Source organism: Grus americana, chromosome 17, assembly GCF_028858705.1.
Source record: "Grus americana isolate bGruAme1 chromosome 17, bGruAme1.mat, whole genome shotgun sequence".
Taxonomy (NCBI): domain Eukaryota; kingdom Metazoa; phylum Chordata; class Aves; order Gruiformes; family Gruidae; genus Grus; species Grus americana.
The window spans coordinates 1056795-1080278 of NC_072868.1; the positions used below are offsets into that span (position 1 = coordinate 1056795).

At 52.7% G+C, this 23484-nt stretch overlaps 1 protein-coding gene across 2 annotated transcripts; it reads right to left on the bottom strand.

The window, feature by feature from the left end:
* Nucleotides 1-1501: 1501 nt before the first annotated feature.
* GGT7 (gamma-glutamyltransferase 7) lies at nt 1502-21669 on the bottom strand. Of its 2 annotated transcripts, XM_054845504.1 has the most exons (16): nt 21463-21597; nt 18905-19028; nt 18439-18665; nt 16866-17017; nt 15811-15925; nt 14674-14741; nt 13950-14023; nt 13306-13499; nt 10948-11035; nt 10162-10289; nt 7976-8064; nt 7079-7231; nt 6463-6580; nt 5599-5736; nt 4513-4612; nt 1502-2987 (listed from the first exon to the last, which is right to left on the bottom strand). In XM_054845504.1, exons 2-16 carry the CDS (start codon nt 18918-18920, stop codon nt 2824-2826), a joined length of 1824 nt encoding a protein of 607 aa, XP_054701479.1. In that variant the 5' UTR covers nt 18921-19028; nt 21463-21597; the 3' UTR covers nt 1502-2823. The 2 variants fall into 2 exon arrangements, with proteins under 2 accessions (XP_054701479.1, XP_054701478.1); XM_054845503.1 differs by lacking the exon at nt 18905-19028 and having other exon boundaries at nt 21463-21669.
* Nucleotides 21670-23484: the final 1815 nt, after the last annotated feature.

Consider the following 23484-nt stretch of genomic DNA (forward strand, 5'->3'; position numbering starts at 1 on the left):
ACAAGCCGATCGTGTTCCTAATAGTCACAAACGCATCTTTTTTTTTTTTTTTTTCTTTGTTCGGTTTTATTTGCTTCCTTTAAAAATTTTCATTATTGTTTTTCTCAGCCACTTTATATTTTGTATGTTGCGTTCTGAGCTCCTCACCGACACTTTCATGTAGAAGTTTCAGGACAAATTCTGCTTCAGAGCCGTTAGACGTTGGTAATAGCTGGGCTGAAATCAATGCGGTTACTCTGCGCACACACGTCTCCAGAATATGGCCCTTTATTTCACAACGTCTATCTCACTCGTACAGGAGGAGACGTCGGGTGTTTCGTGGTACCTCACATTAAATTCATCGGATCTCATCCCAACAGATGGACTCAAAGTATCAGAGACACCGGGCCAATTAGCAGATTAAAGGTTTCCGTATCAAATACATCTGCGCTGTACTGACGCCGTTTTTAAACAGAGAAAATGGGAAATTATTCAAATTACCTTTCCTTCCCTTAGCCATGACCTAGGGGGCCTAAGTCCCATCTTCCAATTATTTTAAATTTTCTCTTTTTTCGCAACATAGGCCATGATCCAGCAGAGCACTTAAGAACATGCTTTATTTTAAGATTTTGAATTGCTGTGAAATTGTACTTTGGGGTGTGTAAGTGCCTTTTTGACTCAAGACCAGAGTCTTTAACTCCCAAATGAACACAGAGTTTCCAGCATCAGAAGTGAGTTGGTGAATTAATAAGGAGGAATTTTCGCTTTCAAAGTGGTTTGTGATATTCCATGCAAGGTACTGAAGCGACGATGACTTGACCACTTATTTTGCAGCTGTGCACAGTAAAACCTCCGCGCCCAAGAGACAGATCACTGCTGTACTGTACCAGAAACCCCCAAATTTCCACCAGTGAGATTCAACACGCAAAACGGCGTCCTTCCCTTCCCAGGAAACCCGAGGAGGTCTGCTCCGAGACACGTAAAGTTTTATGAACTCTCCAACTTCAAGCAGTGACCAACTCTAGTGCTGATGACAGAAAAATAAATAGATTTGATGTCCCTGTGGTGAAGAAGGTCTCTTTTTGCCCTACGCGCGTGCAGTGGCACAGAAGACGACTTCCCAAAGACAACGTTGAACTTCCCCCGTCTCTCGGCTGAGGCCATTGAGCATTCGTAACAGAAAACACCATCGCTGTTCCCGTCTGCTAGGTAGCTGCCGTGCTCTTCTCATGGGTGGCTGTGCCTCAGCGGAGCATAAAAGCATCTCTGTCCTTCCCGGCGCTACGTGCAAGGCTACACGTTAAGGTGCTTTGAGATCCGCGGCTGGCAGGTGGCAGGAACGATTAATCCGATTATCTGCCGCAGCGCCCCGACCACCCCAAAACGACCCGCATGCTCCCCGCGTCAAATGGCGACGAGCGTTAGGAGGTGCGTTACAAACAGATGGGTGTTGCGGGGTCCCTCGGGAGCGAGGTTGGGGGTCACCGGTGTAATCATCAAATGAAAGACCAAGACAACCATAAGCAGACATACATATATAATATGTACAGTTGGCCATAGATGCATTTGCACCATGAAGGAAATCATCACATTTTAGACTGCAGAAAATGATCAAATTTCAGAATTTTTTAGTGGTGGGTGTCTCTAACTTGCGAGTAAAAAGAGAAGGAAATGTCCAAATGTGGGTTGAATGAAGTGGTGCAGCTGTCAGATGTGGTATTATTTCTTCACTCTAATTCAGACAAGAAATGCAGAAGTATTCGTGTATTTTGCACTACATGCTGCGGACAGAAAATTCTCTCGGTAGTGTTTGGTTTGTGTACCTTTTCTCTCACTCTCTTCAGCTTTTCCAGTAGAGCCACCAGTATCGAAATACGGAGCTGAAGCAGAGGCATGACTTTAGCAAGCAGAAAATCCCAAGCCTCTCTGCAGGGATTACATGATTCAGGCTTTCAGAGCGGACGGAGATAAGGCAGTGTAAGGAAAGCCCTGAACCTACCTAAACGCTCGCCGTGTGGTTTGCAGTCCGTGGTCTGTGGATTTTTACAAGTCTGTGGAGTACTGCTATGAAGTATCTAAGAAAATTAAGCCCACTACCACTAAGCTTAAATTCACCATGGAGAAGGCTGAACCTCTGTAAGAAAACTATTGGGGCGTCCACAAGTTGTTAGGAGTTGAAAACTGGTGCTCCGTTTACAAAAGCCGACTGCCAGGGAGTCTGTGCGGCGACTTGATTCAAAATATTGACTCCCAAAATTCAAGGTGTGTAGCGATGTGAGAAAAGGAACTAAGACAGGAGGCTGCATGCTGCTAAAAACCAGCTGGCCCATACGGAGTATGGAGGACTCCCCGATACTCCAGCCACAGGTACCTACAAACACTACGTTAGGCTGTATTAATTATTGGTTTACACAAGAGGCAGAGAAGGAACTTGGGAAAGACAGGGAGAGGAAGATGACAGTATCATCAGCAGATGTTTTTTCCCTTGCTAATGTTCCCTCACTAAAGTTAAGATGCTGGCTAGAATTGGGCTTTTGAAAAGACTGAAATTATTAGCAAGACTCTGCCAAAAGAAAAGTGTGCTCCCTGCATTCCTCTAACAAGGACTGAGCTGCTTGCAATTCAAATAATTTAAAAATAAAATAAAATAAAAATCAGAGAGCTGTACGCAGGTGCTGCTAACCACTCTGGTGTCGTCCTGGGTGGGGAACGCAGAAAGCCTACTCAGCAGCGTGTATGGGGGGCTCCCGCCCTGGGGAGGGAGAAGGGGCCGTTTCGGAACATGCACGTCACTTGGGTAGGTTCGGCTAAGCCCTGTTCGGTGAACACGTCGTCTGGGAGGTGCTACAAGATTGTGGCTCCGGCAGCATCCACGCTCCTGGGGTCCTTCAGGCCAATGATGAAACTGTTGGTTCTCCTGGCCCCATGAACTAGAGAGACCACTTTGACTTTATCTACTTGATGGCCCCTGGCTACAAGAAATTCAATATCTTCTTCAGGAAACTCACCTGTAGGGATTTTAAAAGAGGAGTTTGTAACTGAAAGCACCGTTGCCTTTGATGCAAAGCTCTGTTCTAACCCTGTTGGGATCTGCCGTGCGAAGGAAACTGCCTGCAGCCTCTTCAGGAGGTGTCCAGCCAGGGCAAGCCAAGCGGCCGAGCACCGAGCTCACCGCTCCGAGGAGCGCTTTCAGCTCTCGGCAGCAAAGGCTCTTCAGAGCTGGGCAGCGCTCTGTGCGCTGCGGGACAGGAGAGGATCCCAAAGACCATTTAAAGATGTGGAAGATCATCCTCTTTGGAAAAAGGGGAAAATATGGTGTTGGCACCTATTGTAGTTATTCTTACAGTACACGAGGCAGTCCCTGCTCTTAAGAGCTTAGTTACAAATAATAGTATTAACAGTTATTAGTCAAAATAAGATGCAAGGCAGCTCAAAACAAATTATAGTAAAACAAGTTGCCAAACGACAAATTTTGTGATAAGCCTTCCAACTTCCCCTCGATGCATTTCTTAATCTCCCAGCCATCTACCTTAGGTTGTTTACTCTTCTGCTTTTATTTTGTTTATCTGATGTTTTGTAATTTCTGTATGAATGGAAGTGCCTGAGGATACGAAGCTGGGGATGCAGCTGGACAAACCAAGCAGGCACACGGAAAACCCACAGTTATTTAAGCTATATACGTTGCAGATGTGTCTTAACATATATCTTGTTGATGCCAAACATCCAAACCCACAAATTAGGACCTTTTGAAGTTTTGTATTTGTTTTAATTACATTCTAGTTTCCAAGTCTGCAGGTCACACTCGACAGACATTTTTATATTTTCCTCTGAAATGGGAAGGCCTAGAAACTTTGGCTATTTTGTGAGAAATGAGAACCAAATTTCACTTATGGTTCACTCAGGTAAGGTCTGGGGCTTTGTGAGAAACACCAAATAGACCAGAACACATAACAACGAGGACAAGAGCTGGCAGTACAGTCTCCGGAGTGTCAGCATTGAGGCTGCATTTCCAGCACCGTCAAGCTACAAGCCTTGCCATAATCCTTGTCTTCTCCCCAGCTGGCGGGGTTAAGGGACCCGGACCGGAAAGTGAAAGAATATAATTTATGGCAGTGGTGGTAAAGCTTAGGAAGATCTGCTAGCTTTTGGGACCTGTCTGCGTGAAGCCGTGGTTGCAATCTTGTTTATTTGGATACCCTCAATGGCATCAGATCACCAAAAGGTTTTAAGACCAGGAGGTGACCCAATACAGAGGTTGGGGAGAAACACCTGAAAGAGTTTGAGAGGTGCTGTTGGAGGGGCCAGGGAGCATTCCCAAGACAAGAGGGAGAGGGCATGGCTCAGCAAGGGCTCCAAGCTTTGGCGAAGCTGGGCTGCCGCTGTTTGTGTTCCCCAAAACCCTCCGGACCCTAGAACACGGCGACCTGTGTGCTGGGCTGTCACGCCTTCCACGGCAGCATGCTAAGAAAATCCAGCTCCTTTTCTAAACGCGCTAGATTTGTAGGCTGCACCACACCCAGGGTTCATACTCACTGTCAACCTGCAAGGTGTTGGACTGAAGCTGTGGGTGAAGTCGACCAAGTGACAAACTTTCACTCAGATTCTTGTTAAATGTCAAAACATTTACCAAAACCTGCAAGAGAATAAAATATCCTTACTAATAATAAAAAAAAGCAATGAGAATAGGAGAAGCCAACTTCCGGAGCATCCCTCTATTTGGTGGTTCCAACACCTGCAGATGCAGCAAAGAAGATTTTGAACCGTTTACCAAACTGCATGAACCAATGCAGGGTTTTGCACATACGAAGAGGTCCTTGAAATACAGCCTGTATATTGTTGGTGGAAAAGCGGTACCTTTTCAGGATTGCATGGGCTTTTTGTCACAAAGTTCCTGCTAAATTAGGAGAGCCATGTGTCTGGAACGTGACGTAATCTCCAAATACGTGTTTGCTACAGCCGTGAGTTCAGCACGTGACTTCTCCAAACAAAGCGTTAGGAAGCAATGGTCGGCTTCAGTTTTGCTCTGAATAATGCTTCCAAACGGTAAGGAAAATGGGAGTCATTCTTGTTGTGCCTTTCTTTTTAGCAACCCATTGCTGTCGCGCACACAATCAAGCTATTGGCAAGTACTTCACCTCATTAGAAATCATAAATTAGGAGGAGCTGCCCAATTTATAGCAAGTGCTGAGCAGGAGGAATTCAGTCAGGAATGCATTAAAAGGAGCTTTTCATCAGGAAAAGGACTAAAGTGCTGCCAGTCTCCTGCAATTCTCTGAATACAAAATGCTTCTTTTTTTTGACTAATGATCCTTAAGATGAGCTTTGAACAGGTATTAGAATGACACAAAACCATTATAGATTTTGCCAGGATGCTTCTCCTCTACAATTACGAGCAGTGCCAGCAGGAAAGGTGCAAAAGAAGTAAACTAGTAGCTCTCAGAGATTTGAAAAACCAAATGTGTGGAACTGGTGACATCAAAGACTGAGCTGGTGATGCTGTGGCCACCGGTTTCAGCACAGCCTGGGATATTAGGAAGGGAATGTCGGTGCTGCAGGAGGGGACCCTACTCAGCGTTGAGCTCAACAGCTGCTCCGAGAGGGTGGGTGCTGTTCACTGACCTGAACGATGCTGCTCAAGGCTTTGTCCCCGTGGTTGGCTCCCAGACACAGGTACGTCCCGCACATCCCCTCGGACGGTCTCACGATGGTGGGCAACAGGAAAGACAAGGGCCGTTTCCGAGGCTGAATGAGATTTTCCTGCAGTTGAAGAAAAGACACACCAAAAAATTTCAACAAGCCGACTAAAGCTTTGCTGGTGCTCAAGTTGCGCAGGTTAACTTCTCACTCTTTATGCTTGAGCCAGCAATTGCGCTTGTGTAGTTTTACAAGGCTGACATCCTCACTGCTGTGATAACGCTCTCTGATGTTAACAGGATCAGTCCTGTTTCACGCTGTGGCTCTCTTACAGAAGGTAAACGGAGCCATTCACCCACTTCTAAAGTACCAACCCAGCAAAGTGGGATGGTTCTACAATACATGGCAAGAAGAAACAACAAGGCAGCACTGGAGGCCACCATTACTGGTCTGTAGTTGTTTCTTTCCAAGACCTGAAGATTTTTTCTTCTGCTGTTACTTTTAAACCTGCAGAGCAGCAATTCATGAAGGGAGTCCTTAATTCAAATCCTTAATTCACGGAAAAGGACAGTCACTTAAAGTGCATCTGGACTGCAGGGAAAATAAGTAGCTGAGATGTGCAGCGTCATTTACTAAAACTGCATTATAACGATAACTGATACACACAAAGCCACCTGTTTACTCTGTTTCAGTGGCTCATATAATGAAAAAACAGGAGCTTTCTACAGACTGCTGTCTCTCAGTTATTAATAAGGTATTAAATAGCCTCCCTGTTGTGGAGATGAGAATAAAACTGAAAAAAACCAGTTCAGACAGCTCAAATAAAGAATTTGTCATGTCAGTCATTACCGGCCTGGGAACGGAGTGGTTCGTTGTTTTATTTTGCCAAGAGAAGTCCAACATCTGGCTGTTCAGGAGGATTCCAGAGGGTGTTATTATTCCACTGCCAAAGGGACGATTCAAAGAACTGAAAAGAAACATGAAGAAATCTCATAAAAGTCCTCCCAGAGATTATTGTACGCCTCGAGGCTTTCAGGGCTTCAACTGGCTTGATAGAGACTCTTTGGTAGCTCTTTAGGGCTGGTTAGATGGGAGGAGTGAAAGTCTCCATGCACTTAGGAGCAGGAACCATGTGGGCGATAGCAGTTTAAGGATTCCCCTCCAGATGATGGATGTCTCCATACCCCCGTCAGACCTCAAATTTGGCCATCACCTCTTCTCCGCGGAGCAGATTCACACCAACCCAGACACGTTTCACTGAGAGAGGGCTGTAGGATTGCTCAGGGCAGGGCAGCACCAGCTCACACATCTCCACCCCGTCGTCCCCATTTCTCCTGTTGCAGGACTAACTGGGACAGAGCAGCCCAGCTGCTCCAGGTCTGGTCCCATCCTGGCCTGCTGAACCTGCTTTCTCCTTGCTCCCACCCTCGCAGTACGTTATGGAGCGAAGAAGTAAATCCTTTACCTGACAACTGCAACAATGAAGTCGTCGGGTCCCATGACAAGGACCTGGCTAGCAGCAGGTCCGCTCTCCAGGGAGAAGTGAGGCATGCGGAGATCAGACGAGAAGGACTGGGAGTCATTAATCAGCTGCCGCAGGGAATTAGCTTCTGATTTACTTCAGCGATGAGGGAGGGAAAGAGGAAAGCAAGCTGTGAGCCTAGGACGCTGACCATCTCTTGGTCTCTCTGCAGGGGACACCCACACAGCTACTGGCGGTGTCTCCCTGAGGGGGCTGGCACCGAGGACAAGGAGCTCCTTCGGTTCACCCGACAGAAGGAGACAAAACAGCTCAGTCCGCACAGAGGCAATGCCATGGCCCCCCCAGGCTCTGTCTGCAGTGGTAAACTCACCCCCATGGACAAGGACTGAATGCCAGTCAGTCCTGCCCCTTGGAGGGCAAGCCAGGCCCAGCTCTGGCCACCAGCCGTGGCTAAACCTGGCTCGGAGGTGGGAGGCTGGGCTGAAACCCCCGGCCTGGCCTCTCCCGCACGGCTGGGTATTGCAAAGGCACCGAGCCCCACGGTGGGGAAGGGAGAGCCAGCAACTGCATGTGTGGTCATGATGGGAGGCTGTCTGTCTGACCTGCTGAGAAGGAACATTGAGAGGGGTGAGAAAGTGGGAGGAACCCTCAAGATCAAGCTGGCTCCAGGAAACCTGTGTGAGGACATCTCACGACCCACCCCCAGAGCCCCGTGGCATCAGCTGTGATCCTTGTGGAAGAGTGAAGGAGGACACTCAAGGACCAACCTTTCCTCAGGAAAACAGGTAGAAAAACCTCAGGTTGAAAAGAGCAAATCCAGGAAAGATATCAAACCACACACCTTGCAACTGTCAGCGTGCCTGTCAGCCTCAGACCTACCTCACCATGCCTTCTGCAGCATGAGTGACGGACACGTCATCAGATGGGTCTCCCAGGTTGCTAGCTAGACTCAGGGCTATTTTTAATGTCTAAATTGAACAAAGAAAGAAAGAAAGAAAGAAACAAACAAACAAACAAACAAACAAACAAACAAACAAACAAACGCACACATTTAGTTGGCTCTGGAAATACAACTTTCGATACTCCAAACAGGAAGAGGTATCTGCTCTCCTGGCACACTGGCTAAAACCTATGAAGAAAAATTTCTAAAAGCCTGGTCCTGGGATTATCTCAGTGCAAAGGGCTGCCACATGTGGGTCTGGGGACCAAAGGGCATCAGTTTGGCATGGCAAATGTGTGCTGGGGGAGCTGAGCACATCCAGCAGTGTTTGAACAAGGTGGAACATGCCTGGCAGGAGCTGCACAGCTGGCTCAGCCCAGCTCAGCGGTGCAGCTGCCTTGCCGGTGGCAGACAGGGTCACCGGGATGCCACTTAAACTGTCTGTTTCCGTTCCTGAGGGGTCACCACAACAGCAGAGATCACCCTGAGTCCCAGTGGGACAGCGGGTCCCAGGCTGGCCGTTGCCCCTGGACGGCAGCTCCACTGGCACAGAAATGAGCTATTCTGCTCACCAGCTGCTGCCCACGTTCCTAATTGTAAGTCATCCAAAGTGTTGGAACAGAAAGCGTTAGTCCCAGCACATCTAAGGGAACGATGGTGTAAAAAGAGGAGGGGATCTGGTTTGTCACACATGCAGAATCCCGCCTAAGCCAGTTCATTGAAAATGGGAGGATACAATTTCAAAAGACAGAGTTCGTCCAGGCCTGGTTTTACAGTGCGTAGCCAGGGGACAGCCACAAGGAGAAATGTGCTCTTTGATCAAGCCAGCTTGTGCCTAGCAGAAACGTACTAGTCTTTCCACCTGCAGGTCAATTTAATGAATTAAAATTAAATCATTTTAATTCAAGATTCAAGACAGTACATTACCCTGCAGGCAGACAGCTAGATGTGACTTCTGTTTTGATACACTCCACACATCAACAACCTCTCCTGAAGTGTCATCATCTATCTTCTGATGCACAGTGTAGAGCATGATTAACTTCTGAAACAAGCAGACCACGTCCACCCCGCGGGCACAGCTTAAGGACATCTTGGTCACGGTTCTCGCAGGGCTGGACTATCTGGTACTGACCTAGCACTGAATCTCAGCCACGTGTTCAGCCGTGTGATACCAAGTAATCAGGGTTGCACATCTTCTGAAGTGACTGCCCTTTATCTGCAGGTTGCTGTTCCTCAGCTGGGACATGATAACCAACGGGTGAAATTCTTGGCCTGGTGCAAATGTGGAGCAAACAGGTTCACCCAAAGCTTCCTGAAGAGAGCTCAAAACTAACTTAGGTGAGTCAATCTCCTCTGCCTCTGCACAGGCCTAGCAGCGTGTAACATCTCCCGTTGCATTTTTGCTGAGAGGCAATAAATTCCAAGCACCCACTGTCCTGTCTGCTACGAGGATGTGGTTACATCCTTGCTTAAAATTCCCAACTCGTAAAACCCAGCTGCGGTTCTGTTACGCATCTAAAAACATAACTCTGCTTACAGAGCAGGAAACGGAGCACTCGCTGGGCTTCCTGGGAAGCTGCGATGTTTTCGTAGGGCTGACAGCCCTAAATACTGGAAAAAATCATGATCTGGACCACTGAAATCACAAGGTGGGCTAAAATGTAAAGATTTAAAAAAAATATAAACTGTTGGGTCAGTTTTCCTTGCCATCACCACGGATAGGTTTGTGCTTGCAGTGTCCCATTGCTGACTCTCCTTGCAGTGCCCCAGCAGGGCTCTGGTATGGCCAGGGCCACCGGAGCATAAGAGGTGGAGGAAATAGATGGGACCACCCTCAGCTGCTGGGGGTCATTCTGAAGAGGCGATTGCGTACAAGACATGGGCAAACCCCACAGTTCGTTCTGCTGAAAAAGTTCTGCCTAAGCAAGAAAGAGCTCAGTGGAGCAGGAGGCTCCAGCATCTGCACCTACCTGAGGCAGCAGCACAGCTTAGATTTACGCCTTAGCAGTCTATTTACTCATTCTCCTCTGGGAATTACCTACAAACATTTTTGTACAACCAAGGAATAAATAAATTATTCTCTAGCAGCACAAGAAATTCAGCCAAACGTCGAACCTCCTCTTACCTCTGCCATCCAGTGCAAGATATTCCCCCTGGATACTTGACTTGTGATGTTGAAGCCCTCGAGGATGTTCAGGGCTGTGATCAGTGCAGGACCTGCATGTGGAGGTGGGGGACTGAAAACAAGATGACCTGAGAAGGGAAGAAGCAAGGAATGAAGCTGCTTTTGTCAGAAACTCTCCAGTTATAATACTTTCCTATTAGCAGGGAAACCTTTCTAGATTTGAGGGAAATAATGATTTGAAAAGGATTTTCCAAAATGTTCCTGTTGTATCTTTCTGTTTCTTTAGGATGGATGAAGGGAGCTGGTTGGTTTCTGGACTGCAGTATGGAAGAATGGAGATAAAATGGGTTTGCAACATTACAGCTATAAGGAGAGTAAATACAGGGATTTCTAGGAAAGAATGACATTTTAGAAACTTTTTTGCACAAAGTAAGTTTTTCTCCCTTGTAGATCAACTTTGGGAATTGTTTTCAGACGTAGGCACTAGCCTATGGTCCAACTTCCATCTAGACATTGCATCGATATGTGATCATGTTGCATCTTTACACTCTGACATGAACAAAACACCATCGGTCACTATCAAGGAAAACCAGGCCCATTGCAAAGTGGTGAAAACCTCCCGAACTGCCTATGATGCACCAGTGTCAGCAGGCAACGGCAGGAAACTCCCTTGGAGGGCTTTTCTGAGACGCCTCAGTGTAGCTTCGACTCCAACTCTTGTTAAATACCGTCACCACCTCTTGCCAGATGAAGCAAACCTTCAATGGCAATGGGTCAGGCGTTTACCTCGATAGACTGTGTGGACAGGATTCTCCACTGTGACGCTGTAATTGCTGAAGTCTTCCTCTACCAAGACTCCTCCGTAGTTGTGGACCTGCATAGGAGAGAAAAGCAGCGCGGCCTGAGAAAGCTAGGTCAAGGTTTTCAGTGTTCCTGGTGCTGGCCTGGGTGGACACACAACACAACTGTCAAACAGCGTCGAGGTTCCTGAGCAAAGAGCCAGGTTCCTCAGGATACCCTGAAATTTCTGTGCTTTCATGGCCTTGCTGGCCTGGCTCACCACCCAGCACCACTGGAAGGCTCTGCAGGTCACCTCCAAAAGCTCACCCACCCCACAGCACTCTGAAGGCGTACTGCCCATGGGTGAGGATGGGGACTGGCACTGCCTCGCAGCCTTCTCTCCCCTGGGTGGCAAGCATGAGTACGTTAAGGGTTATGAAGCATTTGAATACTGCCAGGATAAAAGATAGACATGGAGCCAGGAGAGAAGGAGCCCGGGTGTAGCAGGTCGCCATCACTAGAAATCTTTAGCATGCAATTCCCACCCTATTTTTAATTATTTCAGGTGATAGTGGGTCTGCTGTACCCTTGGTCTTTCTGTAAGTCTCCTAGAGGTACAATTTACTGGGCTTGGTAATTTTTATGAACACAGAAAAGATGGGTAATTCCCTCCACTGCAGGTCTTCTGTGGTTGAGTCATGATGGAGATGAGGTAGGATGATCATACCTGCTGATCTTAAAATCCCCTGAAGTGGGCAATACTCTCAGGCAGCATACAGGCGCTCCTGTGCTCATGGGCCAACTCTTTCCTTCCACCCAGGAGAAGCCACGCAACCTGGTGAGAGGTTCTGCTGGGGTGAGTTGCTGCTATGGGCAAGAACACATAACCGGTGCGTGCTCTGGTTTCTAAACTAGCCAGCTAAGTTGGCAAGAAAACTCCTTCTCTGGCAGAAATGGATGAATCACCGGAGCAGGAAAGCTAATGCAGGGCATGTTGAGGGGGGCAGCATGTCAAACCACCCCAAAGCTGCAAAAGAAGATGTATCCCCTACTCGGGACCCGCCCCCTTCCCGAAGCAGAGGACAGGCCAGGTTGAACCCAACGCTGCCATGAGCAGGCAGGTACCTGTGCCAGGAGCTGGGTCCCTGCAGCTCAGCCAGCAGAAAGCCCAGGCGAAGCAGTGGGGAGTGGGGCACGAAGAGCCCGACGGCACAGGCAGGGGAGCAGCCCCAGTCAGCCACACGCTGCAGACACCATCTCAAATTCCCCAGAGAGCACCTTTTTGTTCCTGTGCTTTCCCGCCACAGGACGGAAACAAAGGGTAGGGTGTTCTGGAGCTTTACTTGATTTCACCACACCGATGCCCTCCCTTTGCTGGGACAATAAACTCTGGGGGAAGCCAGCACCTTGCTCTGCTCTGCAAGCAAAGCTGGAATTGCGCACTCGATCCCAGAGCTTGCCAGGATCTTTGGTGTTGCAACTCTGGGCCTTGCTCCTCCATAGAGAGTTTGTGCTTCCCTGCGGCAGCCCTCAGGTCAGGGGAGCGGGGTGATAAAGCAGGGTTTAGGCCTGGAGATGCACCACAAGCTTGGGACATTTCCTGTTCCTCGTTCTCCACCTCTGCTGTGGTCCAGGTGAGCCGTAGGAGGAGTTTTCCACAGAGCTCACAAATGTCTAAGGCTTGAGCTGAATGAACCCATTCCAGATTACTGACGACAAGTTGAATGTGCATCACTTGAACCACAGTGGTAGAGAAAAATGGTGCCACCAAACACCCTGACTGCAGCCACATAGACGTAAGAGCTGTTAGGATTTTTTACCAGAATTATCACTTTTTTTGTCGTTGTTATTTTTTCCAGAGCACCTCCAACAACAGGAGTTAAACGAGGGCAACCCTAAGTGGGACCAAGCCCATCTGATCCTCTGCTCACAAGGCTCACCGTTTTATTTTTAAACCATCTTCCTGGAGTCTGTGTCTTACAGTCCCATTAACAACAAAAATTTGCTTCTCAACACTGGGGCACCTCTTGTTATGGGGAAAAAGGGGTTGTCACTAATACTAACACAGCCCAGAGCGGGGCTTGAAATTTTTTTTTTTTTCCTTGAAAAAACTAGTCTGTCCTGGCTATAGAAGAAATGGAGGTTTCACTTCCATAGGCTGTGAAGTCACCTGTGTGTCACCTACAGCACTGCAGGGACAGGGACAGGAAAGCGAAAGGAGGCTCCACGCATTTGTCCCCATCTTCTGCTGACACTTGGCTATGGCTTATCTCCGGGTTGTCACCTTAAGCAGGTGACATGGCAGGTGGCACCCCCAGCCGTGCCGTGCAGTCTGGGGCAGAGACAGGGACAGACATGGCTCACCTCGGAGATTATCTCCTGGGTCAAGTTTCCGCTGTAGAAAGCTGACACTCCTTCTGCCCCCACCAGCTCCAGGACAGCTGCGAGGTCCAGGCGCCTGACAAACATGCCAGGCAGCAAGGGCTGGCCGTCCGGCAGGAAGATCTCCCGAAATTTGTCAGAGTAGTTCAGGTCCTTCAGTTCACTTACGGCTTTGGCTGCGGGTGAGAAGGTGAAGGACATCCAGAAAAGCCAGGGTGGAGGAACACACAGGGGACCCTGTGTGCCTGATGGGGATGTTGGAGATGGGCTGCTGCCTCTTGCCCTCTTTCAGAACTAGAGGGAGGCTGGACCATGCACCCGTTAGAGCTGGAGAGGACACCCAAGGAAACCCCAGCACCCTTCCCTGGCTGGCCCTGGGTGGCCACCCCACATGGGCTGCTCTGACCTGTCCCTGACCAGCCCTGGAAAGGGCTCCAGTTTTGCTCCACCACACTCTCCTCTTGCAGACTGTGGCTCAGCTCCCACCGCCATCCCTCTCCAGGTCCAAAGAGCCTTAATTTCCCATTATAACCACCCACACCTCCAGCTGCCTTGCACCCCAGCGCAGTGACCAGCGCGCTCCTCTGTGCTGAGCAGCCACCCTCGGCTCCCCGTCGGGTACTCACCCAAATCGTGTGTGACGTTAAACCCATCCTGGGCGACACCGGCTGCAAGGCCCAGCAGCTCGGACCACGGGAGTCTACCAAAGGAGAAAGGACAAGGAGAAATGTGCCTTGGAGGGGTGCAGCAGGGCAGGGTGGTGTGGAGCAAGCGCAGGGCTTGGCTCTGCGGTCAGGGCGCTCCTGAAAGACCAGGCTGTGGGGTCAGCGGTGGTCAAAAGGAGCACTGAGCTTTCAGCAGGTTGTTTCTCCTTAACAGGGTCACCTCAGTGCTTCACAATGTGCACCAGAGAGGAATGGCAGTGCAGGACAAGGGAAGGGGCGTCCCTGGAGCAAAATCTCAAGCCAGGACCCATCCCTGAACAAATAATTCAGATCCCTCCCTCCCTGTCCCAACAGGGCATCAAGGATAGGCACCCTTCTCAGGGTCCAGCTAAAGAGAAAATTAAAATATTTAGATGTGCATGAAAACGTTCTAAGAGAACATTTATTGTCCATCTCGTTAGCCAAAATTTTGCTTTCCAGAAAACCTGAATAAGCTGAATTCCTTGTCAAATGAAGTACCAAAAAATGAACATATTTTTCAACAAGCCTCCAAGCACCCCATGGTTAATGGCTTTGGCTGGTGGTCTGATGGCCAGGGCTTGTGTGCTCCCAGCTCCCCCACGAGGAGCCCAGGGCAGAGCCTGTGCAGCACCAGGACAGCCCACCTGCGCCAGCTGTGTCTTACCTCCCGTGTAACTGGTGCGCCTGCTGCATTCCTTGTATCATGCCTGGCACCCCCACGAGCAGACCTGGCTGTAAAATAGGAAGAACAAAAAGGAGTAGTAGTCTCCTTCCTAGGAGGACACGGGATATGGTCCCCAACTGCAAGTCAAAGAGACACACATCATGTTCACACGGGAAGTGCCTGCATGCTCTTTAGGAGGGGGAAGAGGTCTGTAACACACTGAATTAGGGAATAAAAGTTTTTAGAAGGAAAGAGGTAAATTCAAGAGTACTTGAAATACTTTGAATACTTTGAAATAGTACAAGAAAGACATGGAGCTGTTGGAGCGAGTCCAGAGGAGGCCACAGAGATGATCCGAGGGCTGGAGCACCTCTGCTGTGGAGACAGGCTGAGAGAGTTGGGCTTGTTCAGCCTGGAGAAGAGAAGGCTCCGGGGAGACCTTAGAGCCCCTTCCAGTCCCTGAAGGGGCTCCAGGAAAGCTGGAGAGGGGCTGGTGACAAGGGCAGGGAGTGACAGGCCAAGGGGAATGGCCTGAAGCTGCAGGAGGGGAGATGGAGATGGGATGTGAGGCAGAAATCCTTCCCTGTGAGGGTGGTGAGGCCCTGGCACAGGGTGCCCAGAGAAGCTGTGGCTGCCCCTGGCTCCCTGGCAGTGTTCAAGGCCAGGTTGGATGGGGCTTTGGGCAACCTGGGCTAGTGGAGGGTGTGGAGAGGTGGAGGGGCTAGTGGAGGGGTGGGGAGGTGGAACTGGATGGGCTTTGAGGTCCCTTCCAACCCAAACCAGTCTGGGACTCTATGAGTCTATGAAATTCAATCCTGGTCTCAACCCAGTTTTGTCAGGAGAAATAAATCAGCGGAATGACACAGGAGTGTGCTCCTCCCTGGGACTCTTGTTCTTCTGGCTCCTCACCGCTGGAGGGCCATGCCTCTTTACTGCCTGTGCCCTGCAGGTTCCAGGTGTTTTGGGGCTGCCAAAGAAGTATTTTCCCTGGACTCCCCATGTCTGTAGGGCCCGGGATCGCCCATGGTGGGAGAGGCCTTCTGTTGCTTCCCCAGGCATCTCCCCCTCAGCCCGAGAGTTGTGGGGAGAGGAGAGCTGAAGCCTTGGAGGCATTTGCTGTGGGACACTGGTCCTCACCTTGGTGTCCTTCTGCAGGTCCTCCTCCAGTGGGATGCCCAGGGGAGCCACCTCGCGGAAGTCGATTACCCAGCTCCTGTTCTTCCGGATCTCGTGGACCAGCATCACCCCACCCCTGCAGCAAGACAGACGTCACAGCATGGTACCGGCCGTCCCTGCAACAGCCGCTGCCATAAAGCCAAAGTGAAGAGCGTGGGTGCCACTGGGGCCGGGGCTAGTCCCAGCGTGATGGGGCCGTCACAGCCTCAGGGCTGGCCAGCAGGGCAGGGAAACACTGCTGCCCTTCCCCTGAGAGCAGTGCAGGACAACGGAGCCTGTGGGACACGGGCAGCCCCTGTGCTGAGCCTGCAGCAAGGCAGGACCAGTCCCCGCCAGCCTGGCCAGAGGGACACTGGCTCTGTTCCACTGCCAGGCTGGGACTATCTGGGATTTTCTTTCTAATCCGAGCAGTTTTGCAACAAAACACGGTTTTTGCTTACAACAGCAACCAGTGGCGCAGCCCAGAGAAGCTATCGGGTGGCGGTGGTTTATGCAACACTCCCCAGACCTCCTGCAGAGCCGAGAGCAGCAGGCTCACGTGGATGCCACCCCGGGGATGAGGCTGGGAGGAGGCCACCCCTCGCCACCATGCCTGCCCTGGCTGCTGCCCGCACCTCAGCCTCCTGTGGCAGCAGGAGCAGAGCTCATGGAGGGAAGCACTTGGTCTCTGAAAGCACTGGGACTGAGCCCAGGGAGCTGCAAGCTCCTGGCACACTCGCAGACGGGCTCAGCAGCCTGCAGTCACTTTTTCAACCCTCTCAAGCCCAAAGCTTGGACTTTCCTGGCAGACACAGCTTCTCCGTCCCTGGGGACCTCTGTCCCTCACTGTCAACTCGGTGCACAGGAAGGGTGCGCGTCCCTGCGCAGACATGGACACGTCCACTGCCTGATGTCAGAGACCCGGTACCATGTGCTGGGACTCAGGCTACCATGAAGGCACGTCTCAGGTGGTGGGGAAACCACCAGCTGGAGGTCAACCGCAGACGACAGCACGGGGGTGAGCGACCAACACTTACCCGCCAATCCCCGATGTGTGGGGGTTGACAATTCCTGCGCAGAGGGCCGAGGCGATGGCTGCGTCTACCGAGGAGCCCTGCTTGTTGAGCACCTCTATGCCCAGCGCCGTGCAGCGGGCAGCATCCGTGACCACGGCACCACGGTGGAAGATCTGCCGGAAGAGGAGAGCGGTTGTGCCTGAGGAGGGGTGTGGGGCTGCCCAGGTCTTTGCCCAGCTCTGTGGGACCTGAAGCCTGAGGCCAGCACCAAGGTTGTGGCCGATCTGCATTTTCAGGTGCCTCCAAATGCCCGTGGGAGTAACACGTCCCTTGGCACGTCCCTGCACCAGGGCAGCTGTGGCCGCTCTGCATGTAGCCGTGGCCATCAGCTCAGCCAGCCTGCAACAGTACACATGCTCAGCTGGTGGGCCACATCTCATGCTGTCCTCCACAACCCCAGAGCAGGGTCAGACTAATCTTCAAGAGCAACAAGTGACGGCATGCTGTCACCGCACTGCAGCAACACCATCACTGGAAATGGGAATACAGCTGCAAAGAATGCAGAGTCCCCCCCAGCACTGCGGCTTGTTCTCATCCTTCCCTGGTGCTGGTGCCAGTGCTAAGGCGGTCACAGGAAGTTCTTAAAGATGCATTTTAACCCCATGGTACAAACTGCAGCATCTCAGCATGAGCCAGAGAGGCCTCGAGAAGTGCGAAGACAGAAGGGCCAGGGCAGGCTGGTGGGCAGGACTGGCCCTTCCAGCAGTGCCGTGACAGGGGCTGCGTTGCACAGCCTCCCTCTGGTGCTGCACCCCACACAGCCGTGGGGCCAAGCCGCTCCACTCCCAATGCCTGTGTTTTGCACGCCAGTGAGAGAGCAATAAATTAAGAAAAAAAAAAAAAAGGCAAATCTCTTTCACGTGGACTTGCAGGCAGCTCTGCCCTGCTGGGCAGCGTATGGAGAAGATGATGGTGACGACTGGCTGCCCCTTGGCCCTTCTCAGGCTGCAGTACTTGGCAGGAGATGTTCTGCAGGAAGGTATGACCCCATGGCCATGCTGCCTTTACTTTGCATTTAGCACTGGTCTGTGGGACAGATTATAAGGAGGTTCAGCTCTGTTTTCAGCTATTCCCCTGCTTGATCCTGGATGGATCCTTCCAGAGGTGAGCCTGGGCATACAGATCCATAAAACTCTCTCCAAGTGGAGATGTATGAGAGATGCCTACTGCTTAACTAAGGATTGCATGCTGAAAGCATTCACATCTGGCTCAAACCACAGCCGGAGGCACAGCAGTGGGGCTGCCCGTTTGCCCCCGGCAGCACCCCCAAACCTGCCAGGCACAGTCACCCGTGCCCCGGCTGTGGGGCAGGTGCCAAGAGCCCAGCTCGCCTCTCTGAGCACAACCCCCAGCTGCAGGAAAAAGCTTCCAAGAGCATTTGGGGTGGAATTGCAGAGAGAGACTTAGCTCCCACACTCCCACCAACACTGGCTGGGGTTCACCAGCACTCACCCTGCTAAACTGCTGGCAAAGAGGAAAGTTAGGGAGCTTCTCCTGTTTTCAGAGCTGAAGCCCAACTGCAAAGCCGTCTTACCTGAGGGTCCCCAAAATAGATCTGCATGATCAGGGCCACCGTGACGCCCGTGGCGAAGGTCAGGCAGGCGGTGATGATGACAGTCAGCCCATCCTGCCGGCAGCTGCAGTCTCCAGAAAAAGGGTCCTTGCTGGTCTCCTGGAGAGGGGACACGTCCTGGCTTCCCATCTCGGACGAGGATGAGGGCAGGCGCTGGAGACGCGCAGACTTCAGGAAGGAGTCCGGGTCTTTGTGGGAGAAACAAGTGTTAGTTATTGAGCAACACGGGGCTCTTATTGCAGTGTTTACCCAGCGCTAATTACATTACACCATGCCCCTTCCAGCAAGGCTATTACCTTCCCTATTGATCCCAGCTCTCAAGAGACTTTCTGGCTCAGATGCTGCTTTAGGTCATTTTACAGATCCCTTCCTTTAGCTCTAGTTATTCCAAACTGACTTCTCTGGAGATTAAGAGGGGCAGAAAAACCTGAATTTTGCTCCATTTCAGTCCATTCATCAGTCTTCAGTGATGGGCCCACAGTTACTGCTCCGTTTGGAGGGGTTCTTAACACAGCACTGACTTGCAAACAGGTCTCTGAAATGCAGCAGGACTGAAGAAGAGGAAATTAAGATATTAAGAAAAAAAATCCAGCAGCCTTATTTGGAGCTATGCTTGAGCTAAAGCATCTGAGCAAAACAGAAGTGAAGCAAAACGTGTGGCCTGGGCACAGGAAATACCTCTACAGAAGCACCGCAAAGTGAGGGCAGAGAGGAGCAAACCTGCAAACCGGAAGGCCTCGGGGCATCCACCCGCTCTGACGGCAGGAAAGGTTCTGCTTTAATTTCTTGCTTCCTCCGGCTGATGAGGCCCACTGTGAAATCAAGCCGCTCGCCAACACCCAGCTCCAAGATGGCAAATGCAACGGGGCAGGGTTTTGCTGAGCATCCGCCAGACGGCAAACAATGCTCAGCAGGATGAAAAAGTCTCTCTTTTGCTCTGAAAGATGCCTCGAATCTCTGCTTGCGCCTGCTGCTGCCTGTGCGGTGGGGAGCACGCTGGCTGAGCGTGCCCTGCTTGTGCATGGGCACTACTGGGCACACAGAGCTGCTGGTGCAGCCGTGGGGACATGCCCGTCCCTGCCAGGCACCGAACGGGACGAAGTGGCTCAGGGCATCATCCAGAGCTCCTCGATGAATTTTTTCAGGGGCTGCCACAAGCCAGCGGGGGCTGCAGTGCCCCGCACATCTGTGGTGGGAAGAAGAGGAGCACCGAATGGAAAATAATGGAAAAGAAGCTTGTCCCTCCACACAGGGGAGGTTTCCCAAGGTTTGGGGTAAGGGAGAAGGGAGCGAGCAGAAAACCCCACATCCCACATCACCCGCCTCCATCTGCTCTGGCAGGCAGCACCTCCCTGGGGACTGCCAGCCCTGTCCTTGCCACATTGAAAAGACCTCCTGGGTGCAGCTCTCCTGCAGCCGGGGGGAAATTAGCTTTAATTTCAGCAATGCTGCAACCAGGAGTAAACCCCCTGCAGCCAGGGAATCCCCTTAGGGTGAATTTAATCTCATTCATGCTGCAGTGATTTAAGAGCACATCTGGGAAAGGCTCCGCTTTCCCAGCCTGCGCCTCTGAGCACACACCGGCCCCTCACGTGGCCTCTGCCTCCCACGCAGAAGTCCCTCTGTTCTCTGCCACAGACATCCCATGTGGCCTTGGGCAAGTCACTTAGTCTCTTGATGGCCGGTGCTGCGTGGGGACAGTGGGGCCATGGTTTGGGGACGGGAGCGGCTGGAAGGAGTCAGTTGGGAGCGCAAGAGGGCAAGGAGCAGCCCATGAGGCCAAGACACAGGTGCCCGTCCCACCACCAATGTTCACACTTGAGAGAAGCCACCAAACCCTACTCAGCCTCCGCGGGGGCCATGAAGGAGACGTGGCATCATGGGGGAAGCAGTGCTTTGGGGAACCAGGGCCACCTCAGCTCTGGAGCCACTGCAGAGGGGACAGCACAGACCAGAGCCGCTCACAGCTCTGGCAGGCGCTGCAATGTGGGACTGTCTAGTCTTTGGGGGGTCTGTCCCCAGCATCAACAGTGCAACAGGGGCTTCCTCCTCCCAATGAGATCTTCTGGGCAGTAGAAACCAAAGGTTTGGGTTCCCTCCCTGCCGGTCTGGCAGATAATGAGGCATGGAGAAGCACAGCCGGCTTTTGCAACACGCACGCAGCGTCGGACGAGTTTCCGTGTGGCAGCAGAGCAGCAGCTCCTCCAGCCACCCCAAACACGGGGACCCAAGCAGACCCAGACCCCGTGCCCAGCAGGGTGCCAGCACAGCCAAAACCACACCAAACCGCTCGTGCTCCGCACACTAGATGAGAGGCCTTGTGCTTTAGGAAGAGCTGCTCCTGCCAACCCGCACGCGGCAGCTTCGCCCCTACAGCACAGGACGGGATGAGAACAGGCACTGGGAACTTCACCCGGCCGTCACAGCGGGACGGGGCAGAGGACGAGGGGCCTGCTCAAATGTGGGCCCCGGGGTTTTGGGGTGGACAGGGCAGAGACCTGCCTGCGGGCCATGGAGCAGCCCTGGGGCTGAAGAGACACGTTGTTTGGGGAAATATGACGTGGGGGAGAAAAAACCCGTTTCTCTGAACTATTGAGAAGGAAGCAGTCAATTAAAAACGGGCAAAGGGTTTTCTCAAGGATCGAAGGACCGCCTGACTTTATTACAGCTGTGCACCCGGCGGGAGGGAGCGCTAGCTCCGTGCCAGCCCCCGGGAGCCCTGGCTACCTTCCGTGCCCGCAAGGAAAACGAGGGGCCGGGGAACACGTGGACGTGGGAGCCCGGCGAGTCCCTGCTCCCTGCGTGGGGCCAGGGAGAGGTAGCCCCTCGGCCCGGCCGCGGCGGGGCGGGCTGGAGGGCGAGCGGGGGCCGCGGTTTGAGGCCTGCTGGAGGCCAGGGGCGGGCTCGGAGCCGCGGGCGGAGCGGGGGCCCGAGGGGGGCCGGGGGCATGCGGGGCCGCGGGCGGGCTCGGCCGCCGCCCCTCACCCGTGTCCTGCTCGCCCAGGAACGCGTCCTCCTCCTTCCGGGCGCGGAGGCCGCCCTCGGCCGCGCCGCCCGCCTCCTCCTCGGGCAGCCGGGGGAAGCTGGTGATGCTCATGTAGTCCACGGGCGAGCCGGCGGCCAGGGCCCGCTGCCGGCCTCCCCCCGCCTCCGCCGGCACCGCCATCGCCGCCGCGGAGCCGCCGGAAGGGGCCGGGCCGGGCCGGGCCCGCCGGGGCCGCCCCGCGGCTCCGCCCCGCGGCGGGGCCCTGAGGGGAGCGGCCGGTGGCGGGCGCTCAAGGCCGGGGCCGTGGAGCGGCGAGGCCGAGGCCCCAGCACAGCCAGGAGGCTGAAGCCAGCCCGGCTGCGGGCGCTTCCCCTCAGCCCGAGCGCGGGGGGGCAGCCGTGTTCGAGGGGCCCGGGGGGCCGTGGGGTGTCAGGCGCAGCTCGGGGCGGGGGAGAAGGGCCGGGCCGGTCTGGGCTCCCGCCGGGGGGAGCTCAGCGGGTCTGGGTTCCCCCTCGGGCCCTGCGCTACGCGCTGGGTCGGAGCCGGAGGGGAGGCCACTGCTTCACCCACTACCACGGGGGCAAGGAGGTCCCACACCCCATGGGACACCATCGGCAGGAGACACGGTGACGCTGCCACGGAGCAGCCTCGTGTGTTCTCTCACAGCCAGCTTGGCCTTCCAACGTGGGCCTCTCGTGCATGGCCGCCTGAAGATTGTGGTCCTCCCCACAGGACAACAGGTTTTGGCTGGTGCTGGCAGGTGAAGCTGGCCAGGCTCAGCCCTGGCACCAGCGGCTCTCACTGCTGCTGGCTCCGGCAGCACCGGCACGTGCGTCAGGATGGGCTGAGGCTGCCAGGCAGCACAGAGCCAGGTGGGTGCAGGCAGAACCCGAACTGGGGCCACAGAACCCGCCATGCCTGGGTCAAACCTCAGCTAAGGTTACCAACAGCTTCCATTGGGCAAAGTTTTAACTGAAATACATACAGGCCTGGTTTGCACGGACACTTCTGAAATCAAACTGGCTGAAACATTTCATTTTTCCCATACGCTTCTTTCAGAGGTTGACCTAAAAAGCACCAGTAAAATAACTTCCATCTTGTGGAAGAGATTGTTTCATTCTGGGCTGAACAAAATGCTTCAGGTTTGTGCAAATTACTTCCCCACGCAACGACACCGGCCTCTCCTTCTCAGCTTGGCACATGTGCATGGCTGTTTGGCTGCCAGATTTGAAAAATCCATCCTCTGCCCTGATCTATCCTGGACATCTGTTGCTTTAGGAGACGGAGCATGTTGAGTGCTGGGCTGTTTGGCTCTAGGAAGTTACTGGAGAGGTACGCGCCCCACTTTCTCACCCTCCAACAAGCCAGCTAACGCCCTCTGCTCTTCCCTACTGAGCAGCTCCAATAGCTCACTCCATGCTCCTTAACGCAGGGAGATGTAAACCTTCCTTGGCTGTGGTGGTGGCAAGGTTTCACTACTGTCCTCCTGCAGCCTGAGGGCATCATGGGCGCTACCAGTCGTTAACTAAATACTTGTGGGAGGATAGCTTGGCTTTTGCAAACCAGTCTCGGCCTGCTCCATTTTCAGACATCTCCCTAACAATTGGAGGTGGTCCCTTCCCCACCGAAGCAGCTCCAGGGCCAGGAGCTTTGTGCCACACTGCATCCTCCTCCGCCCATTTGCCAGTGGAGTATTAACAGACATCCTTGAAACAAAACACTCTGGGGAGTGTGGGCAGGGACACTGCTGTCCCAGGTCTCAGCAAATACTATCCCCAGTTGTCAGATATACGTGTGACTTCACAGTGCTTCAAGACAAAGCTCTACTTCCCGCTTCTTGGGTTTTTGAGACCCTGCTTGCCCCAGACCAACCCAGCCTCTTGTGTTTCTGACAAACAAAACCCACCAGCTCTGTCACCTGCAGGCAGCTGAATCCAGCAACCAGGAGAGCCTTTGCAAGCTTGGAAATCAAGCTGGGGAAATGCAGAGATGACGACACCTCCACGGAGGGGACAGAGGCT

What these genes read in the sequence shown, in the direction of transcription:
- GGT7 (XM_054845503.1), bottom strand. Translation starts at nt 21,643, where the DNA reads ATGGCGGTGCCGGCGGAGGCGGGGGGAGGCCGGCAGCGGGCCCTGGCC. An exon ending in TCTATTTTGGGGACCCTCAG is followed by an intron (nt 17,018 to 18,438) that starts GTAAGACGGCTT and finishes CTCTTCCGGCAG; the next exon opens with ATCTTCCACCGTGGTGCCGT. An exon ending in CAACACCTTGCAGGTTGACA is followed by an intron (nt 2,988 to 4,512) that starts GTGAGTATGAAC and finishes AAATCCCTACAG; the next exon opens with GTGAGTTTCCTGAAGAAGAT.